The following is an 18,818-nucleotide window of genomic DNA, read 5'->3' as shown; positions in this document are numbered from 1 at the left end:
CTTTTGGTGCTTTAAGTAGAAATAAGTACAGACATAAAAAAAATTTCAGAATTTGAAAATACCATACTTATAGACCTATTCCATGGAATATCATCCTTCAGTGCTGCTACTGCAAGAGATAAGTGAATGTGGTTAAAATACTGTGTGCATACCTTGAAATGAACCAATTATCAATTAAATAAAAAACATCAACCATAAAAGTATTTAAAAGGGTATAAATGTGGATGCTCTAAATGGAATAGATGGAAGGGGGTGGGGTACAGCTAAGTAGTAGAATGTATACTTAGCATGCACAAGGTCCTGGGTTCAATCCCTAGTACCTCTGTTAAAAAAATCCAATTTAAATGGAATAGATGAAAGATACGATTCCTGCCCTCAAGTGTTTTTTCCTTTATCTCAGGATATGAAATGTCTAAAATCAAAATATTTTGTGAAATCTCTACAAGGTGACCTATAACCAAGTGCAAAATATTGAAGCCATTCAAAAAAGTGAGTTTAGGCCCTTTTATGCCTCTACGTCTTGGTAATTTCTGTGACGTCAACTGTAATGCACTAGGGCCGAGTTAGTCCTCTTTCCCTGTGTTCTTTTATGCACTACCTCCCTCTACGGTAACTGCTTACTTCTTTCCACTAGACCAGGGTTTCTCAACCTTGGCACTACTGACATTTTGAGCTGGATTTCTGTTGTCATTCTGGGGAGCTGTCCTGTGAGTGGCAGGATATTTTAGCAGCATTCTTGGTCTCCACCCATTAGATGCCAGTAGCACACTCTGCCTTTCACCCTTCTTGAGAGGTACTACCCGAAACTATGTGCTGTTAGAAGGTAGAAAATTTGTCTCAGTCTCTGAATCCAACATGCAGCACATGCATGGCATGTAGGAAATATTCAATAAATGCTTTTAAATTAATGAAGCACTTGATTCCTCTGAATCAGTTTAAAGCCTGCCATCTGAAGCTTCAACATAAAAACAGAGGAGTGGTTAAAACCTTTGTTGGTATGAAAATGCTGTTATATAAAACCTGTAAAATGCATTTATAAACATATTTCATAACTTAGCATTTATATAATCCATTTTAATTATTTTAAGAAGAGTATAAAACCACAGGGTGAAGACAAGACTATGATATAAAAATACCACACGCATCAAAAAGAGCTGACAGATGACTCCATGTATGTCCTCTCTCTTAAAAAATTTACACCATTAACTTTTCAATATATTATTTAACAATAATCAGATCATCTATTTTATTTCAGATATGAAGATGTAATTAATAATACACCAGCTAAAATGGATTTATCAATGAACAATAGTAAGATGTTTGCTAGAGATGCTACATGGTACAAATAATAGATTATTAAGGAAAAAAATCAAATCATCTTTCCCAAATATGATAATTGTAAACTCTTAAAAAATTGAAGGCAGAGAAAAAATGAAGTCAGATAATTTGAAACTCCTGTCTCAACTGTATATAGCTGCATTAGTAATTTTTATTCTCAGTGCTTTTCTTATTTCTTGATGACTGCAAGTAGCACATTACAGTAGCCATGCATATACCATCAAAACTAATTTAATTCCAGATTCATTACAGAGCTGCTTTTTATTCATCAAGGTCATATCTTGATGGCTTCACAAGCTTAGATAAATCAGGTGTTAAGCAGACACATCTCTGAGGAACCTAAGGATGTTCTCATTTGCAGTTCTCAGCATATCTTATTATTTATTGCCAAAGAAATGACTGATTAACTTTGTCATCTTTGCTCCATGTGTTTTTTTTCCTCCAGTTGAAGCAGCCTGCCCTCTTCTGCGATGCCTGATCGGACCTATTTAAGGTGTTGTCTTTGATCACAGACATGGGGGAGCTTGAGATTTTAGCCTTTGATGAAACATTGTTCCACTATAATTTCATGGAAGGGAAACAGAGTCCTAAATGATAATTGACATTCAACAAAGACAACCAAACTTATTAAGACTTTATACTATTCTTTGACAGCATAATATTTCAGCACCAGAAATGCACTAGAATTTAATTAGTCTAGGTTTTATTTAAACATACAGACAAATACAAAACCCTCCTTTTCAATCATTTCCTATTAGCTAATTTGCCTTGAAGAAGAAAACCCTGCAGGTCAGAAGATGAATTTATGAGCTTTAAGACATTTTCTTTATATTCTTCCATTGCTATGGTCTGTAAAATTCCTGGTAATCAATTAAATTTACACTTGTATGAGATTTTATTATTAGAAAATACCTAAACAACACATTCAATACACATGAAATTAGAACATTAAACATTAGGAAAAAAATTACATGCCTCCAGGTTTTTATTAATCACATTCTAACACCAGAGGCAGAAAGTATATCAAATCACACCAAATCTTGGGCACATGACAACCTCATAAATTATTCAACTCATTAGTATTACTAAGAAGCATGAAAAACTCCATCAGTGTTAAGGATGTTTTGCAACTGAAAAAGGTCAACCAAAAGTTTTAATAATGAAGTGGAACAGAAAGCTTTTCAAAGTAAATATGAAATAAAGTAATTGTCCTTTACATCTCCTTGAAAATATTTCCAATTCTGATTATTTGCTCATTTAAAAGAAAGCATTATTAATACACTTGTTTTGTGGCTCCAAATAAATTGCCTAAAAAGAATGTCACGAAATTTAAATCACAGCTAAATGTTTCTGCCCATCACATGAAAGTTTGAGTATAAATAATCTAAAATGTTTGAATTGAGGGAAAAGTCAAGTGATTCAAAACATTTTTATTAAAACACTAAATTTGCAAATTCAGTTTCACTTCTATTACATTAACAGGCTCGCACTCTTGAAACATAGTGTACTACAGGAACAGACACACATGACCAGTGATCAAACCTCAGGGATGGTCATGTAAATATTCCCTATTTAAGTACTTATAGGTTATTCCCTTGTACAACTTATTTAAAATTCTGAAAACTTTAATTACTGATTCAAATACTTCTAGCCATACTGAAAGTTTCATTCAGAAAATATTCTTTTGTTCCTAAAACAATTTTCTTGCCATAATATAGATGAATAAAAACATTTTTGACCAAAGACTATAGCAGAGTTTTTATGCACTTAATGTTTTAATTTTCAAGATAGAATCTGAAATACAGTAATTATTAAAAATAGAGGAAGGAATACATTGAATTTCAATTTGTTCTAGAAGCTCTCTCAAAATGTATAGGTTTGTGCTATAAATATACCCTTTGTCTACGTCTACACAAACCAAAACATTAAGTCATTCGGATGTTAGTCTACACACCGTCAGACTTTAAGGTACTTAAAACACATTTCAATGCTTCATGGCAGGCAGAGCGGCCAGATGATGGTCTGAGTTTCGTTACTTTTATATGAATATTCTGGCGGTACGTGAATACAAAAGTTTTCTCTAAAATATACAAAATATGTTTTCAATTAAGTCTTTCAACATCTGTTTTTATTGAAGTGCCTTGTAATAATTACTGACACTTACTTCCTATTTCTTCTGAAGAAATACTTTATACATAGGTTGGAAGGCACATTGAGAGTCTGGAAGAGGAGAACTACAGTTTTTCTCTTGGTCTGTACTTCCTCCTTCCGCTTCTACATACAGATCCCTCCAGGGAGCGCTTTTCACTCACCTCTCCACGTCCTCCATATTTCACTCCCTACTCTCTATCCACTTCTGAAAGTCCACAGATGTGATGTTGAAGAGGCGTGCTCTGGAATTGCTTTTGGAGGCAGAGTTGTTTGAGTTCTCTTTTGTCCTCCACTACATGACTTTAGCCCTGAGAATGACCACGGAGTAACTCCAGCATAGGTACCATGTAGATTTCCTGAATACTGTATGGCATACACGTGGTCTTTGTTCTAAATATGCATAAACTAGAAACATACCCTAGTTTCCTGTTATCAAAGAATCAAACTCAGGAGGGATAATAAGTTCTGAATACTGCTGATGATCCAGTATTTAAAGTCCAGAAACCACTACAGATTGTTAAATACATTTATATCACACACAAAGGACGTCTAGTATCACCTACATCTTTCCTCTATTTCAAAATTAAAATATTCTTTTTTAGTTTAAGTTCATTAACTATGGTTATTGTGTTTCTAAAATATGACAATCAGCCTTAAAAAGATGTTAATATCAAATTTTTAAAAAGGTGTCTCTGGTAGGCTTTGACACTGGTTTAATTAATAGAGATACTATACAAATTAAACATACAAAATATGGCATCAATTTTTATAGAGAACCAAAAGAAATATTTTTCTAACAGATCCTTTTTAAGATAGCAACCTGCAGAATGCCAAATGTAGTATAATATGGATCCTACATAGTTAAAGTTTTGGCAACTCAGTATGACTAATGTATCATTCTTGCCTGACCTCTGTTACAAATTGCCTCTAGATGTTTCTAATTTCAAATGAGATGAATTCAAGATGAACTGGCAAAAAAGCCTAAATTGTTGGGTGTAAGAAATGTAGTTTAAAAAACTTTAAGTTCATCTTATAAAGCACGCCACTTTATGTAGATAGTTCAAAGAATCTCTTCTGTAGACCATAAATAAAGTAACTAATTTTAAGTTGGTGTGCTAAAATCCTTAAGTGTTTTCTTTGAGTTGATTAAAGAAACCCTCTACAGTATAGGTCAACTGCGTGTTTTTTTTTTAGCACATCCTCTCCTGTACCTTCTTTTACTGTATAAAGTTACTTTGAAGCTTTACCTTAGGGATAATAGCTTCATATGAAATCCTCACCTATTTATGTTTTGAGCCTTACTAAATTATATCAATTCACAGACTATTTACATAATAAATTTTAAAAGCTGTGTACATTTTCTTTTCACTAGGATTAAATATTTCCCCTGTTCAATCCATCAAGAACATGAATGGCATTCTATGTTATAAACTATGGTAAATTTTAAAAGATAAGGCTCAATGATTATTCTCAAATAAATAAAACTAACTTAAAAAAAACCAAGTAATTGTGAGAACAGAAGTAGTTAATAACAAAAATATACGGACAGTGTCCATCAATGGTATTTTCCAAGTGTATTTGGTATATAAAATTTTGATATGATCAATGAAGCTGAAACTTGTTAGAGCATTTAAAAATAGGTGAATTATGAATTCATCTTCAAAACACAAACAGACTCGCACACTTAGTAAACAATCTTATGGTTACCGGGTAAAGGGGGTGGGAAGGGATAAATTTGAGAGTTTTGAGTTTTGCCAATGTTAGCCATTATATATGAAAATAGATTTTTAAAAAGTTTCTTCTGTATAGCACATGGAACTATCCTCAGTATCTTGTAATAACCTCTAATGAAAAAAAAATGGAAATGAATATATGCATGTATATGCATGACTGGGACATTGTGCTGTACACCAGAGACTGATAAATTGTAACTGACTGCACTTCAATTAAAAATAAAACAACAACAACAACAACAAAAATAGGTGAACAGACAGACTAGTCCTAAGCATACTTCTTGGTGGACAGCAATCTAAAGTAGTGGCATTTTTAATAAATTACAAAAAATTTTTTGACATTTACTATTTATTGTACATTTTATAAAGGACAATATAGGGTACAGTTCTACTGCAGTGTGACAGTTGATGGTGCCTTTACCATGGGATAGTCTTTTTCAAACTTTATTTGCAATCCATTGTAGGGTTGGGAACTTAAATGGGCATGTTGAGACATGACTTTAAATTTTTTTTAGACTGAAAGTAATAGAATAGAATAGGGTTAAAATAGAAAATGTCATGTAATGAGATTATTAATAAGACATTTGTTTCAGTTAAATACACAAGTATGTGCATATGTATGTATATATACAATAGTATACATACTTGTATATATATTTCATGTCTATATGTATATTCATGCAGTGTACATAAGTGTGTGGCTTGCACACATTCACACACACAAATTATACATACAAATGTGTAAGTCTGAATATGCAATTACATCAGTACTTTTTTTCACTTTGGTTAAAAAGGTTTAAAAGATCAAAGTCTGAAAGACACTGAACTGATTTTACTCCTGTTTTATGCTGTATGAGAAGGATGTTGGGTAATAACCTACTATGTAGAGTCTTTTAATATATCATGAAGAAGTTGAAGAATCTGAAATACATCAAGTGGGGGAAATACTGGACTGATTAAGTGTAACCTAAATGATGCCTTTGAAGGTTAAGCAGAACATAACATTTTTGACTTATTACACGGGGAATTTTAAATGCTAGTGAAACAAATGAATTATCAACCACAAAGAGTCACCTCACGTCCAGGAGTGTTTGGTACTCACCATACTCGATTGCAGCTTTGAGCAGTGCTTCAGCATGAGTGGAGCCAAATGCATTACGGACAAACCGCCTCCTTCGACGAAGGTCATCTTCCCAGTAATCCAAACGCCAGAAATCATGCAACTGGCTAAGAATGGGAACATAAAAAACAAAGTAACTATTAGTAATAACATATGACTGGAAATACATTTTTCAAGTTATATCAATTCACAGACTGTTTCCACAATAAATTTTAAAAGCTTGGTACATTTTCTTTTTATTAGAATTAAAATTTTCCTCTATTCAATCCTTCAAGATTGAATGGCATTACCTATTATAAACTATGGTAAATTTAAATATTTTACATGAATAAATAATAAAATTAAATCTGTATTTCTTTGGTCTCATTGGAAAATTAAGATTATTTTTGAGATATTTATATTTTACAACCGTGTTTGTATACATATGTTTCCTCTACAAATGAACAAAACTTAAAATAGTAACATTCTCATATTTTACACATTATAACACTCAGCTCTGCTCTCTTTACAATGTTCTTCCTTCTACTAAAAACATTAATCGTTGAGAGTTTGGTAACAAAAGCATCGTCAAGTTACAAGTATTAATGGCACAGTTTGCATTCTTTTACACTGTTTTTAACAAGGCTTGTAAATCACAGGATAGACCTCACTCCAAACAGTTTGCAATTTAATGACCATGGTTTCTTAGTAGACTGAATTAAGAACTATAAAATATTGCCCACTTGGATTTGGTGGAACAATGATTAAAATAATGTACTGAAATATTCATTGAAATAATTCCCTGCTACCCACAGCAACCTGAGAAAAGTGCAATTTTATCCATTATTAATAATACTGAATTAGAGCTGCAAAAAATTCCAGTATGTGGTAATTGTCTTGGTAAATTATTATTCTAACACCAGCAGAGTTCTTGGATGATTTTACGGCTTTCAGCTAATATAAACCATTAACAATCACGGCCACCATTGGGTAACACTGTCTAAACCATGTTATACTTTAAACCAATATTAAAAATCTGTGAGATATTTTAAAAATTACTGAAATATGTTCATTGTATATCAATGGAACATTTCATGGTATCATTTTTGTTTTCAATTGAATTTTAATAAACATTAGTGACAAATGCTACTTGAGAAGTCTGTTTTTCTCTGTTGGTGTAATATACTCAAAAGATAATATTTTAATTTTTCTGAGTTGCACTATTCATAAAAACATATAAAATGCTTTCAAAGAAGATCGAATTCATTACTTATTTTGGTATTTTATTGCAGGAGAACACCATGTTTGATTAAGGCAGAACTGTGTATTTTGTTCAATAGACCTCTAGCACAATGTATGGCACATACTGTTTTTAATAAATATTAAATGAATTAATTATAATACTTTTTTTACTTTGAACATCTACAGATATATATAGTCACTGAGAAGAATAATTTACTTTTGAAAAGTTTTTGGATTTTATGTCTATTTAATTTGTTTTTTATAATTCAATTGTAAAAGAACATAGCAATGTAGGGGATATATAAAAAAGAACATTGAAATCATAATTATTTGAGATTTATTTTAATATAATTGCTTTTCTAAACATTATAATTTAATTTTTCTGTCAAAATGATTATCTGGTGATTAACTGCTACAAGTAGTGTACCTCTGTCATTAATTTAAAATAGAATGATTTCTATCCCTACAAATACAGAATAATCCTAGTGGCTTAAGGAAGATCAAACTAAAAATCTTAATACAATGATTTTCTTTAAAAGTATATTAAAATCAAGTAGCTGAATTCACCAGGAGAGAACTAAGATCTAAGGTTTTCTCAAATTTCCAACCACAGACATACTTTCCTCTATTCCTCCCATTAAGTACAACTGGAAAAATTCGGACACTATATAGAAAACAAACATAACAAAACTCTGCAAGTGGAGAGCAGAAGGCAGACTGGCTAAGGACTGGCGGTGAGTTCCTTGGGTTATCTTTTTGTCTCATGTATCCTAGATTTGGAGGCAAAGAGGCTGGCAACCCAGATAGGCCAAAAGGTGCACACCTGTTTCTCTAGCCAAAGGACCAGGAAAAGGGCATCCTAGGAAGACAATTACTGCACTCCAGCCAAACACTACAGATAAATTGTGCCCCCTGCCCTCCCCCTGCCCAACACACAGTAGTAAAGGCTGAGTGGGAAGCCTAGATATGAAGCCTCATGAAGGTGTAATGAGGTGTCCTAACATCCTCACTGGGGTGGTTCAGAGAAGACCAAATAGGGAGCCAGGACTTTAATCTCTGCAGGCTAGTGATAAGATGCCCCACCCTCAAGGAGTCAGTGGAGACCATGTGAGGGGCTGGATTTCCATCCCCATTGGAGGCATCCTTCTCTCTTCTCACTGGGGTGGTGTCAGGAGGAAGCATGGTAGAGAGTCAGGACCTTTACCACTGACCAACAGCAATGAGGACACCCCACCAGTGAACCCGACAGGGTGAGTTGGCACTCCCACCCCTGCCAAGCAGTCATGAGGAGCTGCCCATTCCTTGGATATCAATGGAGGGAAAGTGGAGAATCTAGATTTCTACTTCCACCTGGCAGTGAAGAGACAGTGCTCCTCACTTCTCCTGGTGATCAATGTCAAGAAAGTCAACGTTAAAACAGAATATTTAAATGAGATTAAAAAAAATCAGAAAATAATTTTTATAAGTCTAGATTTCAGTCTCAAATCACTTGTCATACCATGAACCTGGAAGATCTCAAGTGGAATGTAAAAAGATCATCAATAGATGCCAATGCTGAGATGATAGGGATGTTAGAATTTTCTGACAAAGATTTTAAACCAGCCACAATAAAAAATGCTTCAGTGAACAATTATGAACATGCTTCAAAGAAAAAAAAAAGAGGCTCAGCAAAGACACAAAAAGTCTCAGCCAAAAAAAAAGAGAGAAAAAGATGTAAAGAGGTACCAAATGGAATTTAATAAATAAAAAATACAGTAATCAAAATAAAAATCTCAGTAGATGGGTTCAACAGCAGAATGGAGAGGACAGAAAAAAGAACTAGTTAACTGGAAGATAGAACAATAGAAATTACCCAATATGAACAACAAACAGGAAATAGACTAAAAAAACTGAACAAAACAAAGCTCAGAGATTTACGGATAATAACATCTAACATTTGGGTTACTGGAGTCCTGGAAGAAGAAAGAGAGTAGGACTGAAATAGTGCCTGAAGAAATAATGGCTGAATACTTCCCAAATCTAGCAGAAAACCATAAGTGCACAGATTTAAGAAGCTGAGTGAACTCCAACCATGATAAACCCAAAGAAATTCATGCCAAGACATGTTATAATTAAACTTCTGAAAACTAAGAGCAAAGGAAAACCTAAAAAGCAGCCAAAGAAAAATGACATCTCACCTACAGAGGTAAAACAATTAGAATGACAGCATATTTCACACTCAAAGCTATGGTAGCCAGAGGAAGTGCAAAACTTTTGTTTCAAAAGAGAAGAACTGTCAACTCAGAATCCTACAGCCAGTGAAAATATCCTTCAGGAATTAAAGGAGAAATAAAAATACTTTCAGATGAGGAAGAGAAAGTATTCGTCACCATTAGAGCTAGTCTAAAAGAATGGCTAAAGGCAATCCTATAAATCATAAGGAAGCAATAAAAGAAGGAACATTAGGGCACCACGAAGGAAGGACATAAGCAAAATATCAGTAAATATAATAGGCTTTCCTTTTCGTCTTGAGTTTTCTCAATTACGATTTGCTGCTGAAGCAAAAATTATAACACTGTCTGATGTAATTCTAAGTGTGTGTAGAGGTAATATTTAAGACAAATATAAGTGAGGGAGGATAAAGGGATGTAAAGAGAGGTAAAGTTTCTATACTTCACTTGGATTGGTAAAATGACACCACCAGTAGACTGTGATGAGCCTTGTAGATATCATGTAGTAACTAGAACAACCACTAAAAATCCTATACAAAGACATATACTGAAAATCACTATAGCTAACAAACTATCAGAAAGAGAAATTAAGAAAAAAATCCCATTTACAGTTGTATCAAAAAGAATACTATACCTAGAAATAAAATTACTAAAGAGATGAAAGACTTGTACAATGAAAACTAAGACACTGATGAAAGAAATTTAAAAAGACACAAATAAATGGAAAGATACTCTGTGCTCATGGATTTGAAGAATTGATACCGTTAAAATGTTCATACCAAAGCAATCTACAGATTCAACACAATCTCCATTAAAATTCCAATGGTATTTCTCACAGAAATAAAACAATCAATCCTAAAATTTGTATGAAACCACAAAAAACCTAAATAGACAAAACAATTTTGAGAAAAAAGAACAAAGCTGGAGCAATGCAATGCTTCCTGATTTCAAATTATATTATAAAGCTATAGTAATCAAGAAAGCATAGTTTTGCAATTAAAAACAGACACATAGCTTAAGGAAACAGAATAGAGAACCTAGAAATAAAACCGTTATTTTTATGGTCAATTAATTTAAGACTAAGGAGCCAAGAATACACGATGTGGAAAGGACAGTCTCTTCAACAAATGGTGTTGGGAAAACTGGATAGCAACATGCAAAAGAATAAAACTGGACGAATCTTACACAACACATGAAAGTCAACTAAAAATGGGTCAAAGACTTTAAAACCTAAGTCCTAAAATCATAAAATTCTTAAAAGAAAACACAGGCAGTAAGCTCCTTGACATTTGTCTTCGCAATGATTTTTTTTTGATTTGACACCAAAAGCTATGGCAAAAAAATAAACAACTGGGAATTTCAAACTAGAAGATTCTGCACAGAAAAAAAAAAAATCGACACAATGAAAAGGCAACCTACCAAATGGGAAAAAATATTAGCAAATTATATAACTGATAAGAGGTTAATATCCAAAATGTATAAAGAAGTCAAAAAATTCAATAACAACAAAAAACCCAAACAACCTGATTAAAAAATGGGCAGAGGATCTGAATGGACATTTTCCCAAAGAAGATATTCAGATAAATGAAAAGGTGCTCAACATCACTAATCATCCAGGAAATGCCAATCAAAACCACCATGAGATGTCATCTCACACCTATTAGAATGCCTATCATCAAAAAGGAGAAGAGATAACAAGTGTTGGTGAGGATATGGAAAAAAGGGGACCCCTGTTCACTGTTGGTGGGAATGTAAATTGGTGCAGCCAGTATGAAAAACAGTATGAAGGTTCCTCAAAAAATTAAAAATAGAACTACCATGTAATCCAGCAATTCCATTTCTTGGTATTTATCTGACGGAAAACAAAACACTAACTTGAAAAGATATCTGCGCCCCCATGTTCATGGCAGTATTACTTACAACAGCCAGAACTTGGAAGCAACCTAAGTGTCCATGATGGATGAATAGATAAAGAAGATGTAGTAAAAATAAACCAAATCAACCCCCCCCCCAAAAGAATAACAAATCCACCACACAGACACAAAAATAACCCTCCAAATTCACAGATACAGAGAACAGAATGGTGGTTGCCAGAGGTGAGGAATGTGTGGTGGGTGAAGGGGATCAAAAGGTACACTCTTCCAAACATAAAACAAATAAGTCACAGGATAAAATGCACAGCATGGTGACTACAGTTAATAACTCTGTATTGTGTATATGTAAGAGACTAAGAGTAAATCTTAAAAGTTCTTCTCACAAGGAAAAAATTTTGTAACTAGATGGGACAATGAATGTTACTAGAGTTATTTTGCAGTATGTATGAATACTGAATCATTATGTTGTACATCTTGAAGCTGTATAATGTTATATGTTAATTATATCCCCATAAAAATTAATTCAAAAATAATTAACAAAAATTTTGCTGAACATTTAATTCTGATTTCAGGTGAATAATTTTATTGATTCTCTTTTGACTTTTAAAAAGGAACTAATTAAAATTATGCATTTGTTAAAAATTTCTACTATATTAGCACCTAAAGAAGAAAAACCATATGATCATATAACCAATATAGAAAGAATCTGACAAAATTCAATGCCCATTCATCATAGAAAAACATTTTCAAAAAAATAGGAACTAGGGGCAACTTCAACTTCATAAAAGCATCCACAAAAAATCTAAAGCTAAAATTATACTTAAAAGTGAAAGACTGAATTCATTTCCCCTAAAACTGAGAACAAAGCAAAAGTGTCTGCTCTCACTATTCTTATTCAACATGGTACTGGAATTTCTACCCAACACAATAAAGAAAAAAAAAAACAAATAAAATGAATATAGATAGCAAAGGGAAAAATTAAACTGTCCCTATTTGCAGATGACAGATGACATAATTGTCTATGTAGAAAATCACAAAAAAAAAACTATCAAAAAGTCCTAGAACTCATTACTGAGTTTAGCAGGTCACAGGATACAAGATAAACACACAAATATCAATTGTGTTTCTATATGCTAGCAATGAACACATGGACACTGAAATAAAAATACAATTTAAAATCATTCACAAAGAGAGAGAGACTTAGGTATAAATCTAACAAAACAGTACAGGGCTTATGTAGTGAAAACTATACGATGTTGATGAAAAGAATAAAAAAAATCAAAATAAAAGGGAAAGGCATACTATACCATGTTCATGGCCTGGAAGACTCAATATAGTAAAGATATCAATTCTCCCCAAATTAATATATAGGTTTAATATAATTTCTTTCAAAATTCCACTAAAAGTGTTAGTAAATACAAACTAATTAGTCATAAAATTTATATAATAGAAGGTTAAAGCAAGAAGAATCTGTCTATCTGATATCAAGACTTAATATATAGTTACAGCAATCAAGATCTCATGATTAGGTCAAGGGAAAGACACACAGATTAACGAAACGGAAAAGAGAACCAAGAAAAAGACTCACACCAGTATGCCCAACTGATTTTAATAAAGGTGTGGGAACCAATTAAATGGAGGAAGGATAGTTTTTCAATGAACTGTGCTGGAACAATTGAACATTCACAGGCAAAAAAAAAAAAAAAAAAAAAAAAAAACCCTGACCTAAATCTCACATCTTGCAGAGAAATTAACTAAAATGGATCAGAAACAAACAATTCTAAAACTATAAATGTTTTAGGGAAAAAAGAAGAAAATCTTTGGGATAGGGTGAGGTAAAGAATTCTTAGACTTGACACCAAATGCACAAGCCCTCAAAGGAAAAATGGATAACTAGATTTCACAGAAATTAAAAACATTTGATTTACAAAAGAACATGCTATACTTTACAGTAACTTTCTGTGGAACATATCGTATGAAAATATCGAATTACTATGTTGCACACCTGAAACCAATACTGTAAATCAAGTATAATTCAATAATAAAAAAAACATTACAAGGATGAAAAGAGTGAGTGAAAATATTTGCAAACCATATCTGACAAAGGACTAGTATCTAGAATATATGAAGAATTTTGAAACTCAACAGTAAAAAAAAGCAAACTATATAACTGGAACATGGGAAAAGACATGAAGATACATTTCACTGAAGAAGATATACTGATGGCAAATATACACATGAGAAGATGTTCAACATCATTAGCCATTAGGGGCAGGCAAATTAAAACCACAGTGAGATATCACTATGCTTCTATTCGTATTACTAAAATAAAACATAGTGATAATACCAAATGCTGGCAAGAAAATGGAGAAACTGGATCTCCCATTCATTGCTAGTGGGAATGCAAAACAGTCACTCCGGAAAACAGTTTGGTACTTCCTAAAAAAGAAAAACCATGTAACTACCATTTGACCCAGTAATTGTGTACTTGTTTATAAATGGGCATTTATCTTAGAAAAATGAAAACTTACGTTCACACAAAAATACGTACACAAATGTTTATAGCAGCTTTATTTGTAACAATCGCCCAAGCTGGAAACAACCCAGATGTTCTTCAATAAGGTAAACGGTTAAACAAATGTGGCACATCCATACCACGGAATAGTTCCAAGAATAAAATGAAACAAAATATTGATACAGCCACCTGGATGAATCTCTGACAAATTATGCTGAGTGAAAAAATAAACAATAACTTTGTATTTAACATTCTTAAAATGACAAAATTATAGAAATGAAGAACAGATTAGTGTCTGCCAAGGGTTAAAGGAAAAGATGCAGTCATGAGGGGGATGGATATAGCAATAAAAAAGCAATGTGATAATGGCAATGTTCTGCTGTCTTGACTGTATCACTATCCTGGGTGTTACATTTTACTATGGTTTTGAAAGATGTTACTATTGTTAGGAACTGGATAAAAGGCACATGGGATCTCTTTGTCTTATTTCTTAAACTGCACGTGAATCTACAATTATCTTAAAATAAAATTCAATTAAAAATGTCATCCTATCAGAACCTCAATATATGTAAAATTTCCTATACTCACATATATAATAAAGTCATACAAAATAAATTGTTAATTTCCAAATTCAGCACTCTATACTTTCATGATATTTACTTTTAATGATGAAAAACGAATATTTCCTTCACTATTTATATTCCAGAAACCACTCTGCATAAATACTCATCTTAGATCCTTAGTCCTAGGGTTATTTTATCTTAATTTGGGTATCAAATCATGTACCAGTACTCAGTCAAGCGGCAATATTTATGGGCACTTATGGTAGGGAATACTGCCTATGAGACAACTGAGGTCAGAGAGGTTACTGGGGGAACAAATGATAAGGGATGCATCACTTTCTCTCTGTTTGTTTTGGGGAGGAGGGTGCACAGGAGAGCAGTCAGTTTGGACTGCCAGCTTATTCCCTCCTCTGCTGGAGAGACACAGCACTTAACAGCTATTAGCCAAATTCAATGAATAAATGACAGAGTAAATGATGCATTTCAATGGAAGTCATTCTTCCCTCGAATATCATAAACTCTTCTAAACTGTGATTGGGAAACACTGTACTCTATCATGCCTACCTGAAAGAAATCATCACTGGTAATGTTAAAATCTACCAGTATCTTGTTCATTTCAAATGTATTTTCTATGTTTTGTTCTATTTAAAATATGTTTCTCCTTTACCTTTTAGATCAAAAACAGTCTTTGTGTAAATTAACAAGTAAATGATACACTTCTTGGCTCATAACACAAAATTAGATTTAAGCAGAAGTAACAATGAAAACTCTTCATCTGCAGTTTCTTTTTTTAATCTTTTATGGAGGTTCTGAGGATTGAACTCAGGACCTTGAACATGCTAAGTACATGCTCTACCACTAAGCTATATCACTACCCACCATTGTTTCTAAAATCTGAAATCCACCGTCCTGTTTTTTTTTTTTTTTTTTTTTGAGGGGAGCAGGGATTGGAAAATTTAAATATTGTTCTCTGATTTCTTCTTCTGGTATTTTCTCCGTCATCTATGTGGAAATTACCTTAATATTACTGATAGTCAGGCTTTGGTCATATTTGGGATTTTCAATATGCAAATAGACATAAACTTAAAACAAAAAGCCCACACTTCTGTTCCTTCCAATTCATGCTTGCTTTTCTGTTTACAGTTTAAAGACAGTGGGACTGAGTATAGATGAAATAACAATAGGTATTGAGAGTCGTGCTATTTTTGGATCATCTTCTAAAATGACTGTTAGTCCCCAAGCAGTAGGGCAATTCCATGGGTATCATTCAGCTAGACTGATAGGAATGGTGTCCCCGAAATTACAAAGTACGTCAGCAGTACCCTTCTTGTCCTCGTTCCACATCCGCTATCATGTGGGAGGAAGTGGTTTTCCAGCCTCTTCACCACTGTTCTTTTTTCCCTTCCCTTCTTCAACTCTAGTAGAAAAAGGACTATTTTTCCTTTTTTAAAAAATGTAATTAGGTACTGAGAGATAGTACTAGCAAAAAGAATACTGGTTTGTTTTGTAGATGCTCCATTCTCATGAATCTGAAAATCCTAATAAACCAGGTCCCTAGAAATGTGGAGATTACAGCGATCCAAGAAAACTCTTCCAACAAGACACCAGTGGAAGCATCTCTGTGGCTCTAACCTTTATATAATCCTGGAGGGTAGAGGAGAAGGCAGAGGGTAGAAAAGAGGATAAAGACTAGGGACAGATGGGACTAGAGGATGTTCATGAGAGGTTGATTATATGAGCTAACAGCATACTTTGTAGGAAAAGTAAAGCGATATTTTGCACTTGTGCACTTTCTGTGGCCTCCTGGATCAATGCAGAGGGAGAGTGTGTTGTCCTGGCCATTGTGGGACCTGATGAAGGAGTTACATTAGTTTGTATACTACAACTTAGCTCATTCCAGATTTTGGTCTTTCTGACATCTATCTCACAGGTTTGTGTTGCTCCTTTGCATTTATGCTCCTCTTGACATTTTTCTTTTGTGCATGTTTTTCACTCATAAGTTTCCTTTTTGTTGGTATTTTTCTTCTATTGTATTTTCACAATTTTATTTTTAAAACCTGTCATAAACATTGAAAGTTATTTTTTGTTGAATTTTTGGTCATAGAACTTGTACGTTTTCCCCTTGTTTCCAAAATCTGCTTTCCTACATGATTTATATCTAGCATTCCTATCACTGAAAAAGAAGTGTGTGGTAATTTACTCACCACTAACTCATGGATGAGTTTTATGGGTCCACACAGCTCCTGAAATAGTATGCAGAATTTTGTGGGATATGTAAATATGAGAGGGAGAGGTCCACAGTTTTCATAAAATTTTCCTCAAAACAGTTTCTGGTCCAAAGATATTCAGAAATACTGTTAGAGTATATAAATAATTCTCTCTTTGCGTCCTCATTTTTTCTGATGGATAATACTGTTTATCAGCAAGTTAAGAATTATCAGAGGTTCTGCAGGCAGAACGATATGCCTACAAAAGGCTTATGTTCCAACACCATTATATCAGCATCTGTGCCAGGTCACCAAGCTAGAAAATTGTCATTCTGTTTTCTATTCAAACTCCTAGTCATTTGTTTCCTTCTCTCTTCCTTCAATGTTTCCATTCAAAAAGATATATACTGAGTACTTATCATATGTTAAGCAATGCTCTTGGTGCTGAAGATACATTCTAGCAGCATAATATATATAACAAGATAAAATTCCTTTCCTTTTATTCTCACTCACATGTTCTTCACTCTGCTTTCCCACTGAAACTCATCAGTATATAAGCCCGCAAACTCAAACTAAATTGCTCCTCCATCACTCCTCCTATTTAATATTTCAATGTAATAAGATACACCTTGCCATATTCTTCTGTAACATGTGAGCCATTGCAGGAAGAAAGATAATAACAGAGATGACTCTGAAGAGTTTTTAGTAAGTTTAAACTCTAGATGCAATTCTTATTAATAATTTGTAAGCATGATCCAGAATTTTTAGTCTGTGATATGCCTATTTAGGTCAGTATATTTTGAGTACTCTGAGAGTTTCTCTAAATATGCTAAGTTAGGTTGACAAGTACTTCTTTCCATGAAGGAGGGCTAATTTAGATTCCTGTCCTTGGAGAGCAGCCAGGTGGACACATCTGGGAACCACTAGGCCATCACCTCCATGGTTGTATAGCCATGCTGCACTGAAATTCTGCTTGGAATTGCACGTTTATAGCAGCTAATCTCATGTGTGATACCTCTAATGATGTCAGCTAGGAGGGTGAATGTACTATCATATGTACTATTTCTCATTATTTATTTATTTGGGTCTTCATAGCTTTGTTTTTGACCTTCATGGCTGAATTATACAAACATTGAGTATCATATGTATGCTTTGTTCAGGAGTGTGGTTTTATAGGTACAGTACATAATTGCTGGAAAAGAGTAGGTAAACAGCCAGTAATTAATACAGGGAGGGTCCCCAATTAGGTTGTATTATGATAACTGATGCTACTATTGCTATAATGGTGTTCATTAATTGGAATTTGGTGTTATTTTAGTATAAATAGGGTTCAGGAAATCATAAATTTTCCTCCAAGAAATTTCTGATAATTACATTTTGGACTTAGGAGAATGCACTTAATTTTCTGAAAAGGGATCCCTCCTCCCCTCCCAGGATCAACCACCTTCATAAGCCAGGGGGAAAACTCATTTGCCTGGTAAAGTATGACTGAACTGTTCACTGGTTACTTGATATTTGATAACAAAAACTATCCAGTGGTACAGAAAAAAGCATGAAGGGAACAAAGGATCGTTTTGCTGAGCACACACACAAAGTGCAGTGAGAACTTTAATTTCTGCTTGACTAAGGAAACGGTGGTGATCGCTGAGGTCAAGACTTCTGTGCATGACTTCTAATCCATCTTTGTTCTGAGATGGAACAAACACACAAATGCTAACCGACAGACTAATAGTTAAAAATTGTTATCCTCTCTTCTCTGGACACATGCAGACTGTACTTCTCCATCTGTTTTGAAATAAGGCATGCCTACGTGACTTTCCTCAGCTAATAAAATGTGAGAAGTGAGTCACTTCCAGGCACAAGTTTTGAGAGCCAACGAACAATCT

At 33.6% G+C, this 18,818-nt stretch overlaps 1 protein-coding gene across 13 annotated transcripts in view; it reads right to left on the bottom strand.

The window, feature by feature from the left end:
* The window catches only part of NBEA (neurobeachin), a 536,549-nt gene that overhangs the window by 205,127 nt on the left and 312,604 nt on the right, over positions 1-18,818 (bottom strand). For all 13 annotated transcript variants that reach the window (XM_074378046.1, XM_074378047.1, XM_074378045.1 and 10 more), the window contains one exon: positions 6,325-6,449. In XM_074378046.1, coding sequence (XP_074234147.1) covers positions 6,325-6,449 — 125 coding nt within the window. The remainder of the gene's footprint in view (positions 1-6,324; positions 6,450-18,818) is intronic.

This window comes from Camelus bactrianus, chromosome 14 (genome assembly GCF_048773025.1).
Source record: "Camelus bactrianus isolate YW-2024 breed Bactrian camel chromosome 14, ASM4877302v1, whole genome shotgun sequence".
Classification (NCBI taxonomy): Eukaryota; Metazoa; Chordata; class Mammalia; order Artiodactyla; family Camelidae; genus Camelus; species Camelus bactrianus.
The sequence above is the reverse complement of the archived record's forward strand: the minus strand, read 5'-3'. Positions and strand labels throughout refer to the sequence as shown.